This window comes from Pogoniulus pusillus, chromosome 35 (genome assembly GCF_015220805.1).
Source record: "Pogoniulus pusillus isolate bPogPus1 chromosome 35, bPogPus1.pri, whole genome shotgun sequence".
NCBI lineage: Eukaryota > Metazoa > Chordata > Aves > Piciformes > Lybiidae > Pogoniulus > Pogoniulus pusillus.
The window spans coordinates 12,107,370-12,127,459 of NC_087298.1; the positions used below are offsets into that span (position 1 = coordinate 12,107,370).

General features: G+C 54.4%; 1 protein-coding gene across 6 annotated transcripts in view; it reads right to left on the reverse strand.

The window, feature by feature from the left end:
• The window catches only part of ADAMTSL2 (ADAMTS like 2), a 38,986-nt gene that overhangs the window by 1,535 nt on the left and 17,361 nt on the right, over nucleotides 1–20,090 (reverse strand). For 5 of the 6 annotated variants that reach the window (XM_064171424.1, XM_064171425.1, XM_064171421.1 and 2 more), the window contains 7 exons: nucleotides 12,556–12,659; nucleotides 9,700–9,826; nucleotides 7,221–7,434; nucleotides 5,445–5,600; nucleotides 3,268–3,438; nucleotides 2,972–3,148; nucleotides 1,779–1,923 (listed from right to left, as the gene is read on the reverse strand). In XM_064171424.1, the coding sequence (XP_064027494.1) occupies nucleotides 1,779–1,923; nucleotides 2,972–3,148; nucleotides 3,268–3,438; nucleotides 5,445–5,600; nucleotides 7,221–7,434; nucleotides 9,700–9,826; nucleotides 12,556–12,659 (1,094 nt within the window). The remainder of the gene's footprint in view (nucleotides 1–1,778; nucleotides 1,924–2,971; nucleotides 3,149–3,267; nucleotides 3,439–5,444; nucleotides 5,601–7,220; nucleotides 7,435–9,699; nucleotides 9,827–12,555; nucleotides 12,660–20,090) is intronic. The other variant, XM_064171426.1, reaches the window with a different exon arrangement.

Sequence of the window (20,090 nt, forward strand, 5' to 3'; positions counted from 1 at the left end):
GCTCCTCACAGGCACCTTGCTACCAGGGGACCAGCAGGCTCCTCACAGGCACCTTGCTACCAGGGGACCAGCAGGCTCCTCACAAGCACCTTGATGCCAGGGGACCAGCAGGCTCCTCACAAGCACCTTGATACCAGGAGGCTCCTCACAAGCACCTTGATACCAGGGGACCAGCAGGCTCCTCACAAGCACCTTGATACCAGGGGACCAGCAGGCTCCTCACAAGCACCTTGATACCAGGGGACCAGGAGGCTCCTCACAAGCACCCTGCTACCAGGGGACCAGGAGGCTCCTCACAAGCACCTTGATACCAGGGGACCAGCAGGCTCCTCACAAGCACCTTGCTACCAGGGGACCAGCAGGCTCCTCACAGGCACCTTGCTACCAGGGGACCAGCAGGCTCCTCACGAGCCCTGTGCCACATGTTGGAGCCTGCAGAAGAGGTCAGCTGAGGCCAGCCAGCAGTTCCAGAGCTGAGCCAGGAGCCACCCCAGATCTGTCTCCCATTCTCAGGCTGTTTCTGCCACACCATCCTTATTCCCAAATCCTATTAGGGAATTAGAACCTCGTGTTCACTAAAGATCACAGAGGCTGAGAGCCAGCAGACGAGTCAGATAATGAGATGGTTACAAACCCTGCCAGGACATTTGGAGGCCCAAAAATCATTAGAAGAATGGCAGAGATGAAACATCCCTGACGTCAGCTGGAGCCCACAGACCCAGCACCCAAAGCAGCTCTCCAAAGCTCCCTTTTTATTTTCTCCTAAAGGCCACAGCCTGCTTCTTTGAGAAGGTTCTGCTTCATTTCATGGGTTTAAAGAATCCCAGCATGGGGAGGGTTGGAAGGGAGCTCTGGAGATCATCCAGTCCAAGCCCCCTGCCTCAGGCAGGGCACCCACAGCAGCGTGCCCAGGAGCACAGTGGCAAGATGGGTTTGGAGTCTCTCCACATAAGGAGACTCCACAACCTCTCTGGGCAGCCTGCTCCAGGCTTCCAGCAGCCTCACAACAAACAGCTTTCTCCTCGTGGTCAGATGGAACCTCCTGGGTTCCACTTTGTGCCCCTTGCCCCCTGTCCTGTCCCTGGGCACCATTGACAAGAGTCTGGTCCCATCTTCTTGCCCCCCACCCTTTAGGTCTTGCTCCCCTCTGGGGCTGCTCTTCTGCAGGCTCTCAGCCTTTCCATAGAATCAACCAAGCTGGAAGAGACCTCCAAGCTCATCCAGCCCAGCCTATCTCCCAGCCCTATCCCACCAGAACATGGCACTAAGTGCCTCACCCAGGCTTTGCTTCAACACCTCCAGAGCTGCTCCAGGCCCCTCAGCAGCTTTACAGCCTCCTCTGGACTCCTTCCAGTAGTTCCCTGCCCCTCTTGAACCAAGGAGCCCAGAACTGGAAGCAGTACTCCAGATGTGATCAGGGCAGAGCAGAGGGGAAGCAGAATCTCCCTTGTCCTGCTGCTCACACTCTTCCTCACGCAGCCCAGGACAGCATTTGCCTTCTTGGCCATGAGGACACACTGCTGGCCCACAGGGAGCTTGTCCACTAGCACTCCCAGGTCCCTCCCTGCAAAGCTGTTATCCCTAACCTGCACTGGTGCACCCAGCCAGGACACAGTGCCCCACAAGCAGGGCACAGAAGATGACCTCTCCCCTGAGATCACTGTCAGAGGGGGGATTGGTGGGAGCTAAGATGCTGGACAGTGCTGCTTTGGGGTGGAGAGGACCAGTGGCAAATCAGTGGTGGTGGTGGTGGGGTTGCTGCCAAAGGCAGGGCTCACCTGGGGGCTCAGTGGGGCAGGGCTGAAGGTCACAGGTTTGTTTGCCCACAGGCTTCACCAGGGGGTCACAGCCCCGGACGATGTCCTTGCCTTGGTAGCACTTCACATCCCTCATCCTCACGCCGATGCCACAGGTTTTTGTGCACTGGGGAAGAGAGAGAAGGGCTGAGGTGAGCCCCACCCCAACCACAGACCATCCCAGGGGGCTGTGCCAAGCCAGGACCTGCTAAAAAGCCTGGAGATGTCAGGGCAAGGAGGGGACCTCTCCCACTGGCTTATTTTCATGCCTCAGCCCCCACGCTGCTGGTCTCTTGTTCCACCTCTGCTTCCAGCCCCATCAGCTGCTTCTGCCCAGGGACATGTGGATGTTGCCTCACCCTTGGCTCTGCCATCCTCCCTCCTCCCACTGCCCTACAAACAGACTGTCCCAGTCCATAGGCAGCCCCATGGCACACAGGACCACCCCCCAAGCAACACCCCAAGCATGGGGCTGGGGGGTGAAACACTTCTGCACATCCTGCCAGGGGTTTGCAGAGCTGCTCCAGAGCCTGGCAATTGCTGCTGCTGCTGCTGCTGCTGCTGCCCCTTGGATGCCTTCTCAGGCTGGGATTACAGCAGGGCTGCTCTGGCTAATTATGGGCTGCAAGGAAGGTTTCTGCAAGACTAAACAAAATGAAGTGCCTGGAGCATGGAGGAGGAGGAGGAGGTTTGTGGTGGGGAGGGCTGGCAGAGAGACCTTCACAGCTCCTCACTTGCACTTGCTAGGCTCAGACCATGGCTGCTGAATCCCAGCTGCCTGTGTGGACTGTGCAAGGTGCTGGGGGCAACCTCTGCTCCCAGACCTGCAGCCCTCTCCAGCATCTGCATCCCCAGGGGTGCTGAGACACTGGCACAGGTTGAGGGTGGTGAGAGCCTGGCACAGGTTGCCCAGGGAGGTTGTGGAGCACAGAAGCACCCAACGTGATCAAAGATCACGTTGGGTGCTTCTGTGCTCCACAACCTCCCTGGAGGTGTTCAGGACCAGGCTGGATGAGGCCCTGAGCAACCTGGGAGATGTCCCTGCCTGTGACAAGGGGTTGGAACTGGATGATCTTTGAGCTCCCTTCCAACCTAAACCACTCTACGCTTTTCCCCACCCCCACTTCTGCCTCCTGTGCATCCCCTGAGCTACCTTTGGCTCCCTCCTTGCTCACCTCTGACCAGGGGGTGGTGTACCACTTGAAGCAGGGCCTCTCGAAGCAGGTTGTCTCCTCTAGGGGCTTCTTGGCAGCGTCGCAGTCGGCAGGGCTGCGAGTCTTGATCTTGCCGTTGACGATCTCCAGGCAGAGCACAATCCTCTTCTTCACCCCCCGGCCACAGGTCGTGTTGCACTGCAAGGGTAGGGGGCGGGAGCTGGCTGGGACCCCAGCACAGGGCATCCTTCCTCCATAGTGCCACCCCCCACCCCCGCCTCCTCCAAAACGAAGCCCAGGGTTGGGGCTGCACTTACCCTCTCCCAGTCCTGTGCCAGCCAGTGCGAGGGGCAGTTCTTGTCCCCGCAGGGGTGGATGGCCAAGGGCTTGCTCTCCAGGTGGCACTGGGACTCGGGCACCACTCTCCCGTCGCTGGTCTTGCAGTAAACGTGTCTGATCATCCTGCCCTGCCCGCAGCCGCCGCTGCACTGCAACCACAGCGGGCACGGCGGGCACTCAGCGCGGCGGAGGCACCGCCGCTCCCTCCTCACGCCGCCAGGGGGCAGAGCTGACGCCCCTGGGGCTCAGCCACCTCCCCAGCACTGCCTTCCCCAAGCCATGGAGGAGACTTCGAGGCCAGGCTGAGGCTTTAAGCAGGATGCTTTAGTGGGAGGTGGCTCTGCCCCTGGAAGGGGAGTTGGACCTGGGTGAGCTTTAAGGTCTAATCCAACCCAAACCATCCACAAGTCCTGGAGGAGACTTCGAGGCCAGGCTGGGTGAGGCTTTAAGCAGGATGCTTTAGTGGGAGGTGGTTCTGCCCATGGCAGGAGGGTTGGAACTGGGTGAGCTTTAAGGTCTCTTCCAACCCAAACCATTCACAGTGACTGAAGCTTGGGGAAGGGCACCTTGTAGGAGGCCTTCCAGTATCTGAAGGGGATCTAGAGGAGGGCTAGGGAGGGACCATTGACAAGGTCTTGTAATGGCAGGAGGAGGAGGAGGAATGGGTTTGAAGTGGCAGAGGGGAGATTGAAACTGGATGTTAGGAAGCTGTTTGCAGTGAGGGTGGTGAGACACTGGCACAGGCTGCCCAGGGAGGTGTTCAGTACCAGGTTGGATGAGGCCTTGAGCAACCTGTTCTAGTGGGAGGTGTCCCTGCCTATGGCAGGGGAGTTGGAACTGGCTGAGCTTTGAAGTCCCTTCCATTCTAAACCATTCTATGATTCTATGACCCCTCCTTGAAGGTGTTCAGAGCAAGCTTAGGTGAGGCTTTGAGCAACGTGGGCTAGTGGGAGGGAGGTGTCTCTGCTCATTGCAGAGGGGTTGGAATTGGATGCTCTTGAAGCTCCCTTCCAACCCAAAGCACTCTGTGACTTGGGGTTTAGCTTAACGCAGCTGGAGGGAAGCTCAGCACATCCTTCCCTAGGCAGTCCCATCACAGCCAGCACATCCCATGGTCTCATCACACAGGTGATGGGTAGAGCTCAGCAACTCATGGAGGTCAGGTAGGAGTGAGGAGCCCTGGAGTGGCTCAAGACCAAAAGAGGTGAAGGCCAAGGGGACCATGTGAGGGGCTGCAAAGGGCTGAGCAGGTTCTGCTCTGAACAGTGGTGGAAGCAGCCAGGACTCCTCAGCTCCTTGGTGGAGCTGTGAGGAGTTTGATGTGCTGCTGCTGCTGCCATGGAAACTGCTTATTTTTAGCTGCTGCTAATGTAGCAAATCTGGGTAAAAATAGCTGGGGCTGGAGGGGAGTTCTTGGAGGAGAACTGGGCAGGAAGGGGGAAACTAAAGGAGAAAGGAGGGGAAAGGGAAGTGGGGGAAAAAAGGAGAAAGGAGAGGGAGGAGGAAGAAAAGGGAAGGGAAGGGAGAAAGGAGAGGTGGGGAAGAGAAAAGGGAAGGGGGGGAAAAAAGAAAAGAGGGAAGGGGGGAAAAGAGAAGGGGTAGAAAGGAAAGAGGGAAGGGGAAAAAATTTTAAAAAAAGAGAAGGAAATGAAAAAGGGAAAGAGAAAAATAAAGAGCAAAGGGAAGGGAGGAAGAAAGAAAGAAGGGAAAATAAAGAAACAAGGAAAGGGGGGTGGGGATAAAACCAGTAAGGGAGAAATAAAGAAAAAGGGGAAGGGGAGGAAAAAGAAAAAGGGAAGGAGAAAAATAAAGAAAAAAGGAAGGGAAAAAAGGACAAAAGGGAAAGGGGGAAAGACAAAAATGGAAAGGGGGAAAGACAAAAGAAAAACAGAAGGAAAAACTAAAGAGAAAAGGGAAGGGAGGAAAAAATGGAAGGGGAAAGTAAAAGAAAAAAAGGAAGAGGAGGAAAAGGGAATAAAGAAGGGGGAAAGGAAAGGACTAAAAGGGAAAGGGAGCTGCCTACAGGCCTGTTGGAGCTAGGAGCTGCTGGGAAAGATGAACCCAGTGGAGACCTCCCCGAGCCCCATCAAGGCTGCGGGCGGTGGCAGCCGCTGCGGGCGGGGCGGGCGCTGGGCCAGCAGCCGCAGGCTCTCACCGGGCCCCAGTCGGAGACTGTCCACTGGCGGTCGCAGGGGGGCCCTGTGCAGTTCTTCTCGGCCAGGGGCCGGGCGCTGGCGTCGCACAGCTTCTCCTCCTCCGAGCAGCGGATGTCCCTCGTCACCACGCTCCGCTCGCCGCACCGCGCTGAGCACTGCCGGCAGGGCACCGAGAGAGGGCATCAGCGAGGGGCATCAGCGAGGGGACCGGCATCTGCTGCCTGCCCCTTTGGGGACGCATCTTAAACACGAAACAGGACACGGCGGAGGCAGCATCCCCGCAGGGGCTCAAACATGGTGTGGGCGCTGCCGTTTGGGGACGTGGTTCAGTGGGCGAGGTGGTGGTGGCGTTAGGGTGATGGTCTCAGGGTTGCCAACCTGAGTGAGGCTGTGGGTCTAAAGACTCAGAAGAGACTGTGCCAAGGAATGGGTGGCTGTAAAACACTCCATAGCAAACACAATCCATGTGGGAGGTAGGATCTCCTTCCTGGCACCTGGCAGGTTGAGGAGGCTGCCAAGCCACTGGCAGCAGAGAGATCTCAGCCGTGGAGTCCCTCCCGATCTGGGCTGGCAATGCCTGCACTGGATGTGCAGGCAAAGACTGGCAGTGACTTACGGTGAGTGGGGACCTGAAAGGGATCCAAGGCTTCATTTGAGGGGAAGAAAAGTTAATGGTGTTTGCTGCTGCACACTGGGCTACTGGTGCACGCTGGGCTACTGGTGCACATTGGGCTACTGGTGCACATTGGGCTACTGGTGCACGCTGGGCTACTTGTGTATGTTGGGTTACTGGTGCACACTGGGCTACTGGCATATGTTGGGTTACTGCTGCACACTGGGCTACTGGTGCACGCTGGGCTACTTGTGTATGTTGGGTTACTGCTGCACACTGGGCTACTGGTGCACGCTGGGCTACTTGTGTATGTTGGGTTACTGGTGCACGCTGGGCTACTGGCATATGTTGGGTTACTGCTGCACACTGGGCTACTGGTGCACGCTGGGCTACTTGTGTATGTTGGGTTACTGCTGCACACTGGGCTACTGGTGCACGCTGGGCTACTGGTGCACATTGGGCTACTGGTGCACATTGGGCTACTGGTGCACGCTGGGCTACTTGTGTATGTTGGGTTACTGGTGCACACTGGGCTACTGGTGCACACTGGGCTACTGGTGCACACTGGGCTACTGGTGTATGTTGGGTTACTGGTGCACACTGGGCTACTGGTGCACACTGGGCTACTTGTGTATGTTGGGTTACTGCTGCACACTGGGCTACTGGTGCACGCTGGGCTACTGGTGCACATGGGATTACTGGTGCACTTGGGGCTGCTGGTGCACCCTGGGCTGCTGGTGCATGTTGGGTTACTGGTGCACACTGGTTGGCTGGTGCACTTGGGGCTGCTGGTGCACATGGGATTACTGGTGCACACTGGGCTGCTGGTGCACCCTGGGCTGCTGGTGCATGTTGGGTTACTGGTGCACACTGGTTGGCTGGTGCACGCTGGGCTGCTGGTGCATGTTGGGTTACTGGTGCCCAATGGGCTACTGGTGCACACTGTTTCATGTGCAACATCTAGAGCTAGTGTCCTGTCTCCAGCGCTGTAACTCAGAACACAGCGCAGCACTCATGGCGATGGCGCTGTTGGGTCAGTGGTTGGACCTGACGACCTTAGAGATCTTCTCCAGCCCTCACACTTCTACGCCGAGGGCAGAGAGGCGCAGTCCTCTGTGCCCGCCCTCAGCACCGCCACGCCGGCAGCCCCGGGGGGACTTACCTCTGACCACTCTGACATCTCCCACTGGGGGCCACAGGCGGGGTTCTTGCAGACCTTGCGCTCGTCGGGCCGGGCGATGTCGGCAGACTCGCAGAGGTCGCTGTAGACGGAGCTGTCGAAGCCTGGCGAGATCATCTTCCAGCAGCGCACGATGCGGAACTGGTAGCCCTCCCCGCACGTCCGAGAGCACTCGCTCCAGCTGCTGGTCTCCCACCTGCAGGCAAGAGAGGAAGGGCACGGCTGGAGCAGGGTTGGAGGAGCAGCTCATGGGCAAACCTTTGCCTTGCTGTCAGCTGGAGGGAGGTGCTTGCGGTAGGAAGGAGTCAGGCTGACGGCAGGGAAGAGGTCTTAGAATCATAGAATCAGTCAGGGTTGGAAGGGACCACAAGGATCAGCCAGTTCCAACTCCCCTGCCATGGGCTCCATCCAGCCTGGCCATCGTCCCTTGGGGTGGGATGTCTTGAGCAGTGTCTGAAAGGGGGCTGCAGGAAGGCTGGGGAGGGACCACTGACAAGGTGCTGTAATGACAGGAGGAGGAGGAGGAATGGGTTTGAACTGACAGAGAGAAGATTGAAACTGAATGTTAGGAGGAAGTTGTTTGCAATGAGGGTGGTGAGACACTGGCACAGGTTGCCCAGGGAGGTTGTGGAGCATAGAAGCACAGAATGTGATCAAAGAGCAACCTAAACATGAGCAGAGCTCTAATACTTGTGCTGAAAAACTGCCCTGTTAATGCAGGGCAGGCAAGGGTCAGAGTGCTTTGGCTTAGAGGGACCTTTCAAGCTCATCCAGGACAACCCCTCTGCAGTCAGCAGCAAGATCAGCTGCTCAGAGCCCCAAACAACCTGACCTGGAGTGTTCCCACAGCAGCACCATCCACCTCCCCACGCTGCTCTTGCCCCTGTTGCCTCCTGTCCCAGCTTTCAGCCTTACCATGCAAGGTTCAATGAGACCTTAGCCTGGCAAGATTCTCCTTCACAGCTACCCAAGGTGAAAGCAAACATTCTCCACGGACCAGGCACCATTACTGGTCGCTGCCATCACTCTGGTCTTGCTTTGAATCATAGAATAGAATCAGAGAATCAGGCAGGCTGGAAGAGAGCTCCAAGCTCAGCCAGCACAACCTAGCACCCAGCCCTGCCCAACCAACCAGACCATGGCACTAAGTGCCCCAGCCAGCCTTGGCTTCAACACCTCCAGCCACAAACACTCCACCACCTCCCTGGGCAGCCCATTCCAATGCCAATCACTCTCTCTGCCAGGAACTTCCTAACAACATCCAGCCTAGACCTCCCCTGGCACAGCTCCAGGCTGCGTCCCCTTCTTCTGTTGCTGGCTGCCTGGCAGCAGAGCCCAACCCCACCTGGCTACAGCCTCCCTGCAGGCAGCAATGAGCTCTGCCCTGAGCCTTCTCTGCTGCAGGCTGCACCCCCCCAGCTCCCTCAGCCTCTCCTCACAGGGCTCTGCTCCAGGCCCCTCCCCAGCCTTTGCTGCCCTTCTCCAAACACCTTCCAGCACCTCAACATCTCTCTTCAATTCAGGAGCCCAGAACTGGACACAGCACTCCAGGGGTGGCCTGAGCAGTGCTGAGCACAGGGGCACAAGAACTTCCCTTGTCCTGCTGCCCACACTGCTCCTGAGCCAGCCCAGGATGCCATTGGCTCTGCTGCCCACCTGGGCACTGCTGCCTCCTCTGCAGCTCCTCTCTCCCAGCACCCCCAGCTCCCTCTCTGCCTGGCTGCTCTCAGCCACTCTGGCCCTAGCCTGTAGTGCTGCTTGGGGTTGTTGTGGCCAAAGTGTAGAACCCTGCACTTGGCCTTGTTCAGTCTCATCTCAAGGTTGCACTGTTGGCAAGTGACACCATGCCAGGCTATGCACCAAGCAGTTGCTCTTCTTCCTTTGCACTGTTCCTAGTCTGATGCTGTGAGAGTCTTCCTCCCTTTGATGGTGCTGCTCTGCCCTAGCCATAACTGCTGCTCCTTGCAAACCCTCCAAGCAGCTCATGTTCCAAACCAGCATGGAGCTGCCCCAAGCCACACAGCCTGGCTCTGGCCTGCAGTCATACCTCTGAGATAGAGCCACAGCAGAAGGAAAACCTTCTGAAGGACTTCCAGCACCAGCTCCTGCCTTGCCACCAATAAGCCTCAGGGATGTCCAGGATGCTGAAGGAGCCAGAGGGCTGGCCCCATGGTATGGTTTGCAAGCCCAGGCCAGCAAGACACTGCCTCTGTGGTTTGAAACTGGGCTTGACCTTGGTGGGAACCCCAGGATTTATGGAGGCCTCAACCTGGCATCTTGAGCTGGAGCACTCAGAAGGAAGGTCCTGGGCAGACGCAGCTAGAGGAGGAGGGGTGAAGGTGCTGCAGTCCATCCCTACTGCCTCCTCCCAACAAATCCACCCCCAACCCCCTCCCCAAAACACATCCAACAGCAGAGCAAGCTCAGAGCCCTCCCCAGGAGCACCCTGGCGAGGTGGTACCTTGGCTGGCACTCTCTCCCAGCACAGAACTCATGGATGGGCTCGGGACGGGTCATGGCATCACAGTACGTATCGTCCACCTCGATCCCATCATAGCGAACACACATCGCATATGTGGACATCACTCCTGGTTTCAAAGAGAACACACACACCCCCCAGAGGGTGCTTGGTGATTGTCACAGCCAAACTCTTTGGGGTTTCCCCTTTCTCTTTGTGGGTTTTTTTTTTTTTTGGGTGGTTTGGGTTGGTTTTAAGTTCCCTTCTCCACAGCTTCCTCCCGCCAGAAAGCGGCGAGCACAAACCTTCTGGCCCGTGGGGTGGATGCTGCCAGGAAAGGGAGGATGGTGGTGGCCACCCAACCAACACTGGGCAGTGTGGTTGAGTTTGGCTGGCTCTGAAGGTGGGCAAGGCCACCCCCGCCAGGGCTTGGCAGCAAGATCAATGTGTGACTAAAACCTCTGACAGGAAACACTCAGGGCAAGGACTCTGCTTGGCAGCTGCCTCCATCTCATGACCAGCACAGAAAACAGCCCCCAAGCCTCTCCATCCACCCACTCTCTCTCTTGTCATTGCCACCCCATTTATGCCCAGGTGCCCCCCAAGTGCAGCCAGCACTTGGGGCCAAGGAAGAGCTGCTGGGGGGGGAAAGGGTTGCAAGGAGACACTGACCCCTCCTGCTCCCCCACCAAAAGCAGGCAGTGCCAGCATCATCAGACCCAGATCATTCCCCCTTCCAGCCTGCTGTGCCAGAGTAAATGTTGTGAAGTCCATTCTGGGACCTGGCTGGAGACCAAGAGGCTGCTCTGGCTACAGGTAAGAGGAATTGCAGCTCTCAAGAACACATGAAACTGAAAAACCCCATCAAAACAGAGAGCTCCAGCTCCTGCCACGGCTCAGCTCCTCTGCACTGTGCCATTCAGAAAAGGCAAGGGGAAAGGAGAAGCTGAACTCAAACCTCTCCCAGCAGGGCAAAGCAGCCTGGCCAAGGAGGGAAAACTGTTCAGAGGGGATCAAACCTCTCTCAGCAGGGCAGAGCAGCCTGGCCAAGGAGGGAAAACTGTTCAGAGGGGATCAAACCTCTCTCAGCAGGGCAGAGCAGCCTGGCCAAGGAGGGAAAACTGTTCAGAGGGGATCAAACCTCTCTCAGCAGGGCAGAGCAGCCTGGCCAAGGAGGGAAAACTGTTCAGAGGGGATCAAACCTCTCTCAGCAGGGCAGAGCAGCCTGGCCAAGGAGGGAAAACTGTTCAGAGGGGATCAAACCTCTCTCAGCAGGGCAGAGCAGCCTGGCCAAGGAGGGAAAACTGTTCAGAGGGGATGAAATCTCTCTCAGCAGGGCAAAGCAGCCTGGCCAAGGAGGGAAAACTGTTCAGAGGGGATCAAACCTCTCTCAGCAGGGCAGAGCAGCCTGGCCAAGGAAGGAAAACTGTTCAGAGGGGATGAAACCTCTCTCAGCAGGGCAAAGCAGCCTGGCCAAGGAGGGAAAACTGTTCAGAGGGGCTCAAACCTCTCTCAGCAGGGCAGAGCAGCCTGGCCAAGGAGGGAAAACTGTTCAGAGGGGATCAAAGAAGTTCAAAACCAACCCAGAATGTGTGGCTGGTGAGATGCCAGGGAAAGGGACAGCTTGTGAAGCTGCTGCTGCTGCTGGCACGCTGCAGGTTTGTGTCTGCTGGATGAGGACAAATGCTTAAGAGCCCCAAATTCTCACCTTTGTTCTTTTAGGTGATTGCACCTCCCCTCTCCTGCCTTTTTCCTTCTTTCTAACTCCAGAAGCACCACAGGACCTGGAGTAATTCAGGCATGGTGCAGGCAAGTGCAGACCCACACTCAAGCTTCATTAGCAAGCTTGCAGGGGCTGGGAACCCCCTGACCAAGGGCTAAAGAAAGAGAGGCCTCAGGGTGGCTTGAAGCTTTTCCAGGGACAAAAAAAGGAGTTGAAGCAAAACCAAAAAGAAGAGAGGCTGAGGTTTGGTATCCCTGGCATCTATGTTGCTGCTCCAGATTTCCACCCTCGCACTCGAGATCAGGCTGCAGGGTGGAAGGAGTGGGAGAAAGAACACAGCTCAAAAAGCCAACTGCTATTTTGTTTCCTGCCAGAGCTGAACAATCTTCAGACCTCTGCAGGGAAGCAGCTGAGCTTTTCAAACCCCTCTGAACAGTCAAAAAGGGGAAGAAGGCAAAAAACCCCACCCCACTAATTGGAGGCACTATGGTCTAGTATCAGGAGATAGAACAAGAGGAAATGGGCTCAGGTTGTGCCAGGAGAGGTTTAGGTTGGAGATGAGGAACAATTTCTTTCCTGCAGGGATTGGAACAGGCTGCCCAGGGAGGTGGTGGGTGTTCAGGAAACCTGTGGCCATGGCACTTGGGGCCTTGGTTTGGTGGCCATGGTGGTGCTGCATTGGTCTGGATGACCCAAGAGGGCTCTTCCAACCCAAACGGTTCTATGACTCTGTGCTGCAGCTCAGCAGAGGTTGGGGATCCTGCTGAGCCCCAGCTCACCCCCACTGGGCTGGGAAGCAAAGATGATGCCCAGAGCACAGTGGAGGGGCTGGGAAGCAAAGGTGATGCCCAGAGCACAGTGGAGGGAAGGTGGTTTGCAGGATGCTGGACATGAAGCCCCAGTCCCCAGTGCGCCTCTGAGGTCAGCAGGCTTTGTATGCTCCCAGCCCCGTTCCTCTCCCCCTCCTTTGCACCCAGGCAGAGAGCACATTTGGGGTGATGCTAAGCCAGCTCCAGAGCCCACAAGCTCCCCTAGACATCAGCAGACTCCTTCCCATCCCTAACAGACATAAAAGTGACTCACAACACCAGGTGACGCCAGCAGTGGTGCAGAACTGGGCTGCTCCTTATAACTACCTGTGGTGCATGTAGAGCTGCAGGGTTCGTGGGAGGAAAGCTTCCACCTGTACATGTCAGCAGCACTCACACCTTGGCCCTTTCTTAACAACTTCAGTCTGTTTCTAGCGATAAGCAAAGGAAACAAAAGCAAAACAAAACAAAACCAAAACAAAACAAAGCAAAACCAAAAAAAAGGCAAAACAAAAAACAAAGCAAAAACAACAAAAAAGGCAAAAATAAAACGAAACAAAAGCAAAGCAAAAATAAAACAAAAACCAAAAGCAAAGCAAAAGCAAAACCAAAGCAAAACAAAACCAAAATGAAAAAGAAACCAAAATGAAATAAAACCAAACCAAAACAAAAAAACAAACAAAAACAAAAATAAAACAAAACAAACAAAAACAAAAAACCCCAAAAAAAAACCAAAACAAAAAGGCAAACCAAAAAACAAACCCAAAACAACACCAAAACCAAACCCAAAAACCAAGCCACAAAACAAACCAAAACCCAAAAACCAAACCAAAACCAAACCAAACCCAAAAACCAACCAAAAAACAAAGCACAACAAAAATCCAAAACCAAGAAACAAAACCAAACAAGAAAAAAACAAACAAAAAGACTCAAAACAAACAAAAAAAAACCCAAAACCAAACAAAAAACCCAAACAAAACCCCAAAACAAACCCAACAAAATCAAAGCAAACCAAAACCAAACCAAAACCAAACCAAAAGACAAAACCAAAGCAAATCAAAACCAAACCAAAACCCAAAACAAACCAAACCCAACAAAATCAAAGCAAACCAAAACCAAATCCAAAAGACAAAACCAAAGCAAATCAAAACCAAACCAAAAACCAAACCAAACCCAACAAAACCAAAGCAAACCAAAACCAAAAGCAAACCAAAACCAAACCAAACCAAACCCAAACCAAAAGAAAAACCCAAAGCAAATCAAAACCAAAACCCAAAACAAACCAAACCCAACAAAACCAAAGCAAACCAAAACCAAACCAAAGCAAACAAAAAACAAAACCAAAGTAAACCAAAACCAAACCAAAAGACAAAACCAAAGCAAACAAAACCAAAGCAAACCAAAACCAAAAGCAAACCAAAACCAAACCAAAAGACAAAACCAAATCAAAACCAAACCAAAACCCAAAACAAAACAAACCCAACAAACCCAAAGCAAACCAAAACCAAACCAAAAGACAAAACCAAAGCAAATCAAACCAAAATGAAACCAAAGCAAACCAAAAGACAAAACCAAAGCAAACCAAAACCAAACCAAAAGACAAACCCAAAGCAAACCAAACCAAAACGAAACCAAAACCAAACCAAAAGACAAAACCAAAGCAAACCAAACCAAAACGAAACCAAAGCAAACCAAAAGACAAAACCAAAGCAAACCAAAACCAAACCAAAAGACAAAACCAAAGCAAAGCAAACCAAAATGAAACCAAAGCAAACCAAAAGACAAACCCAAAGCAAACCAAAACCAAACCAAAAGACAAAACCAAACAAAACCAAAACCAAACCAAAACCAAACAAAACCGAAACCAAAAGACAAAACCAAAGCAAACCAAACCAAAACGAAACCAAAGCAAACCAAAAGACAAAACCAAAGCAAACCAAAACCAAACCAAAAGACAAAACCAAAGCAAACCAAAACCAAACCAAAAGACAAACCCAAAGCAAACCAAACCAAAACGAAACCAAAGCAAACCAAAAGACAAAACCAAAGCAAACCAAAACCAAACCAAACCAAAGCAAACCAAAAGACAAAACCAAAGCAAACCAAAACCAAACCAAAAGACAAAACCAAAACGAAACCAAAACCAAACCAAAAGACAAAACCAAAGCAAACCAAACCAAAACGAAACCAAAGCAAACCAAAAGACAAAACCAAAGCAAACCAAAACCAAACCAAACCAAAGCAAAACCAAAAGACAAAAGCAAAGCAAACCAAAACCAAACCAAAGCGAAAGAAAAGAGGGAGGAAAGGAAAGGAAACAAAAACAAAGAGGCATTTACAAGGCGAGCGGTGAAAGGCCACGGTCAGACGCGCAGGCAGCAGGCTGCAGTTTTGGTTGGGTCTGGGCGTGGGAGGGGGATGTGCTTTGGGTGTGCTGTTTGGCAGGTTGGGTTTGGTCGTTTCAGTTTCTGATTCGTTGGTTTGGTTTCGGTTTCGTGTCGGTTTTTTTTTTTTTGTTGTTTGCTGTTGTTCAATGTCTGGTTTGGTTTGGTTTTTGGTTTGGTTTGGTTTGTTTTTTTTTTTTGGTGGGGTTTATTCGTTCGTTGGATTTGGTTGATTTCACAACATACCTGTCCTGAGCCCCAAGTAGAATCCCCAGCCCGGTTAGAGGCAGAGCTTCCACTGTCTAGAAATAGAGAGAATGGGATAAAAATACCCACAAGTAGCAACAGTTCAGAATTTTAAATCAATAAAAAAGAAGAAGAAGAAGAAGAAGAAGAGAAAAAAAAAAGAGAGAGTTTGCATTTTCTTCTCTGCTCAGATACTCCTGGCCCGTGGCAGGCAGTGCCTAAAGGCGCAGTATCTCCTCCTCCCCTCGCCTCTCCAGGAGGCTTGCTCAAGGTGCCTGAGCTTGCTCAAGGTGCTTGAGCTTTGCTTTTGGTTTGCTCTTTGGGGGGCAGCTCCTCAGAGCGTGCTTTGCTTGGCAGCCCTGCGGGCAGTGCCTCCTGCCTGCCCTCTGCGCCTGCTGCACCTGGCGCTCGGTGAGGCTGCAGCTGCGCTGGAAGCAGGGAAGTGGCAGTGGGAAAGGAGGGGTGGGGGGGATGCGTGTAGGGGTGCGTGGGTGTGGGTGTGGGGATGTGTGTGGGTGTGGAGTGTGTGGGGGCTGGTTGTGGGTGGATGTGTGTGTGTGGGGATGTGGGGTGTGTAGATGTGTGTGGGGGCTGGTTGTGGGTGGGTGTGTGTGGATGTGGGGAGTGGATGTGTGTGTGTGGGGATGTGGAGTGTGTGGATGTGTGTGGGGGCTGGTTGTGGGTGGGTGTGTGTGTGTGGATGTGGGGAGTGGATGTGTGTATGGGGATGTGGGGTGTGTGGATGTGTGGGGGGGCTGGTTGTGGGTGTGTGTGTGTGTGTGGGGATGTGGGGTGTGTGGATGTGTGGGGGGGCTGGTTGTGGGTGGGGGTGTGTGTGTGGGGATGTGGGGTGTGTGGATGTGTGGGGGGGCTGGTTGTGGGTGTGTGTGTGAGGACGTGGAGTGTGTGGGTGTGCGTGGGGGCTGGTTGTGGGTGGGTGTGTGTGTGGGGATGTGGGGGGTGTGGATGTGCGTGGGGGCTGGTTGTGGGTGGATATGTGTGTGGGGGGGATGTGGGGTATGTGTGTTTGGGGGGGGGTGTGAGGGATGCGGGGGGTGTGTATGTGTGTTTGCGTGTGGGTGGCGGTGTGTGGGGTGTATGTGTGGGTGTGTGTATGTGTGTGGGTGGAGGTGTGGGTGTGTGTATGTGTGTGGGTGGGTGTATGTGTGGGGTGCATGTGTGGGTGGGTGTATGTATGTGTGTGGGTGGAGGTGTGGGTGGGTGTATGTGTGGGTGTGGGGTGCATGTGTGGGTGTGTGTATGTGTGGGTGTGGGGTGTATGTGTGTGGGTGTATGTGTGGGTGTGTGTATGTGTGGGTGTGGGGTGTATGTGTGGGTGTGTGTATGTGTGGGTGTGGGGTGTATGTGTGGGTGTGTGTATGTGTGGGTGGGGTGTATGTGTGTGGGTGTATGTGTGGGTGGGTGTATGTGTGGGTGGGGTGTATGTGTGGGTGGGTGTATGTGTGGGTGGGTGTATGTGGGTGGGGTGTATGTGTGGGTGGGGTGTATGTGTGGGTGGGGTGTATGTGTGGGTGGGGTGTATGTGGGTGGGTGTATGTGTGGGGGGGTGTATGTGTGGGGGGGTGTATGTGTGTGGGGGTGTATGTGTGGGTGTGGGGTGGGGATGTGTGGGGGTGTGCGGGAGGGTGGAGCCCACCGCCTGGAAAAACCCCTCCACTTGGCAAAGCCAGAGTCAAGAGCTGCTCCCAGCCCGGGTGCCAGCGGCCCTGCGGGCAGGTGAGAAGGCACCAGGGGACACTGCACCTGCACCGCAAGAGCCTGGGGTTCATCCTCCTACCTTTGCTCAAGCCCTCCACACCGCTACACTGCCATAGCGCCCAGGGGTGCAGCCTGCCCTCCGCTTGGCTCTGGCCTGGCAGATAATGCAGCTCGTGTGATTTCTAGGCAGCAGAAGCTCTGAAATTGCCTTATTTAGTTGGAAATGGTAAGAAAAAAAAAGGGAGGGGGAAATAAAAACCAACAAACAAAAAGTTCAAGTCCAGCCCTACCGAATCAGCCTCTGTGAAGGACACTGGTGGGAAGCCAACCGCTTCCCTTCCCACCCACCCTGCTCCTTCCCCCGCCAGCACTCAGCCTCCAGAAGGATGGGAAACAACAGCAAGGCTCCTTTTCCCTCTGCTTTTGCCTCTGTCCGTTTGGCAAGTGCTGGCTGCCTGCCTTTGCAGGGGCACCGGAGCCACCGTGCCTGATGCTTGGGCAGAAGCAGCCCCCGCAGCTCCCTGCCGCCGCTGCAGCTCTCACCCTTGCCTGCGGGGCCAGCCTGGGCTGCTGCCCTTAGCCACCCCAGCAGGAGAGGGCCCCCAGGAGGAGTTTTCCAAACATGGACAAAGAGCTGCTTTTTTTTTCGGGGTGGGGTGGAACTTGAATTTGCCTGGAGGGGGAATAGGACAGCACCTAGAGCCTGGGTCTGCATCCTGCTCCAAAGGCCACTGCCAGCACCAGGGCTTGGGCTCCCTGGGAAGGAGAAAATCGTCTTCCAAATAAGCTTTAGTGCACATTTGAGGACAGAAACCTTTCAACAGGGGCACTTAGTGCCATGGTCTGGTTGACTGGATAGGGCTGGGGGATAGGTTGGACTGGATGAGCTTGGAGGTCTCCTCCAGCCTGGTTGATTCTATGATTCTTGTGATGTGCCTGAGCCTCAGTGAAGAGCTCCACCTGCGTGTAGTGAGGACTCAGGGGCGAGTTCCTTCCGCACGAAGCAGGCGTTTGGCTGCAGGGCAGTGCTCAGCTCTCTTGCCACTGCAGAACCAAACCTGTCGTTTTGATCCCCTCTCACAGCAAACAGCAGCACTTTGGCCCTCAGAGCTGCTGGGCTTTGCTCTCAGCTTTGGAGTTTTCCCTTTTGTTGTGAGTTTCATTCTAGAGTCAAATCTTTTCTCCCCTTGCCTGCTCCTGGCTTCTGCTCTTCAAGCGACGGCACCTAAGAGTTCACAGCAGTTCCTCACCCCCAGCCCGGGGCTGGGCTGCTCAGCTTCCCAAAAACCACCCCCCCAAGCAGAAGAGCAAACCTAAGCAGTGCACAGGAACACCACAGACCAACATCCAGACAGCACAAGGGGTAATGAGCACAACCCTGGGGGGAAATTCCACCTAAACATGAGGAGGAGCACTGGAGCAGGCTGCCCAGAGGGGTGGTGGAATCTCCATCCCTGGAGAGATTCCAAAGCCACCTGCATGTGTTCCTGTGTGATCTTCTCTAGATGGACCTGCTGAGGCTCAGTGATCTCCGAAGGTCCCTTCCAGCCCCTACCATTCAGTGATTCTGCCCCTGGCATCACATTTCTGAGGTTCACTGCAGCTGTTCTTTTTAAAGCCAAGCAGGAAATTCCTGGCTCCTGGTGCAGGATCATCCCTGACCACGCAACATGGTATGGGACAAAGGATGAAAGGTGCTTGGATCTGCCCTGGCATGCCACAGAAAGGGTTAGCTGCTCCAGGAGAGGAAAGTCAGCTCTTTATCCCTACTGTGGCACCACAGTCACCCACCTTTCCCTGTCCTAGGGAGGACCTAGAACACACCACACTGGTGCAGAGTGCTCCCACAGCTGGAAAACTCCATCCACACTGAGGACTAGCACAGCTCAGAGAGAAAGAAGATGCCCCACATCTAACCAACACTGTCCCACCTGTGCAGACTGGCTGGTGGCAGCCAGCAAAGGGAGCATCTTCCCTGGCTTCTTCACTGACAGGGAATGAAAAGGAGCAGAAAGCCAACATCCATTCCAAAAATCAGCCTGGGAAGGATGTAGGTCTCAAATCCAAGGTCCTGCCCAGATCTAGGCTGATCTCAGTTAAGAGACTGAGTCCCACTTAGTTTTGCTCATCTCCAAGGATGGAGATTTCCCCTCCCTGCCCCATGCCCAGGGCAAGAGGTTTTCCCTTGTGCCATTTCCTCCAGTGAAGCTTTTGTTTGTCCCTCTCCACCTCTCTCTACTCCTGGAGGAACAAGTCCAGTCCCCAGGGCTCCTTACATGCCCCCTGCTCCACCACCCTGCCACACCAAACCCACACCCTGCTGCCAGCATGGGCTTTGTCCTGCTGTGCTGGATGCCAGCAGGAGCTGTAACCTTGGCCTCAGTAAGCTGAGCTGAGGCTCCTCACCCATTATTCCCACCCAGGAGATGCAGTTTAGTGTTGGGATTGGAATTGGGCTCAAAGCTTTTGCCAGGAAAGGTTGGAGCAGATGAGCCTTGAGGTCCCTTCTGCCCTGGGATTCGATGGTTCTGTGGTAACCCAAAGCTGGGGGGAGAAGCACTGAAGGCCTGGGCACACACAGGCTGTCCCAGCACACTCCCTGCTGCCCCATCCCCTCAGACCACTCAGCTCTGCAGTGGTGGCAGAACAGCCAGAACCCCCCAGCCCTGCCAACATGCCCACCTCTGCCTCCTCCACAAGTGCCCACACAGTGACAGGACAGGACCTCCTGAGCTGCCAGAAGGAGAGCACTGCCTCCATGCAAAAGGCACCTTGAAATGAGGTGCAAGGGCTTTGGGTGCCCTTTCTTCTCCCCCTCTCTGACATGCTCCCAAACAGCAGGGCTCCTGCAACCCTCCTGCCCTACACCTGCCTTCAGTGGTCTTTCTGCTGCCCCACAGCAAGGGATGGAGCCAGCAAGGAGCTGAGCATCTCTCATCTGGAGGGGAGATTTGGAGCAGGATGACAAGACTGGAGATAAGGAAGGCTCTTTTGACACTGAGGGTGGTGAGACCCTGACTCAGGTTGCCCAGAGAGGTGGCAGCTGCCCTGGGACCATCTCAGGTCAGGTTGTTTGGGACTCTGAGCAAGCTGCCCTAGTTGCAGATGTCCCTGCTGACTGCAGGGGGTTGGACTGGATGAGCTTTAAAGGTCCTTTCCAACCCAAACCAGTCTGGGATTCTAGGCTATAGTCCCAGCTGGACCTGGTTAGGGCTAAAACCTTTTTGGACATTAATGTTTGGAGCTCAGAAGTTCCTGGTTTATCCCAGAGAGAGGGAGAGGAAGAAGAGGGAACACTGAAGAATAAAGCCAGGGCAAGAAGGGTGGGGGGGAAATGGCAATTCTGAGTGGCCTTGCTGAAAGGCTTTAAGCCCCTGCCCTGTGTCACCACAGATGGGTAGGGCAAGGAGATTTTTAGCACTAAAAAATCTGCCCTGGAGCCACTTGGGAGTCTTTTGGGATCGTGCTGTAAAAGCCAAGCTGCTCTGAAATCCAAATCATGTGAATGTCCCT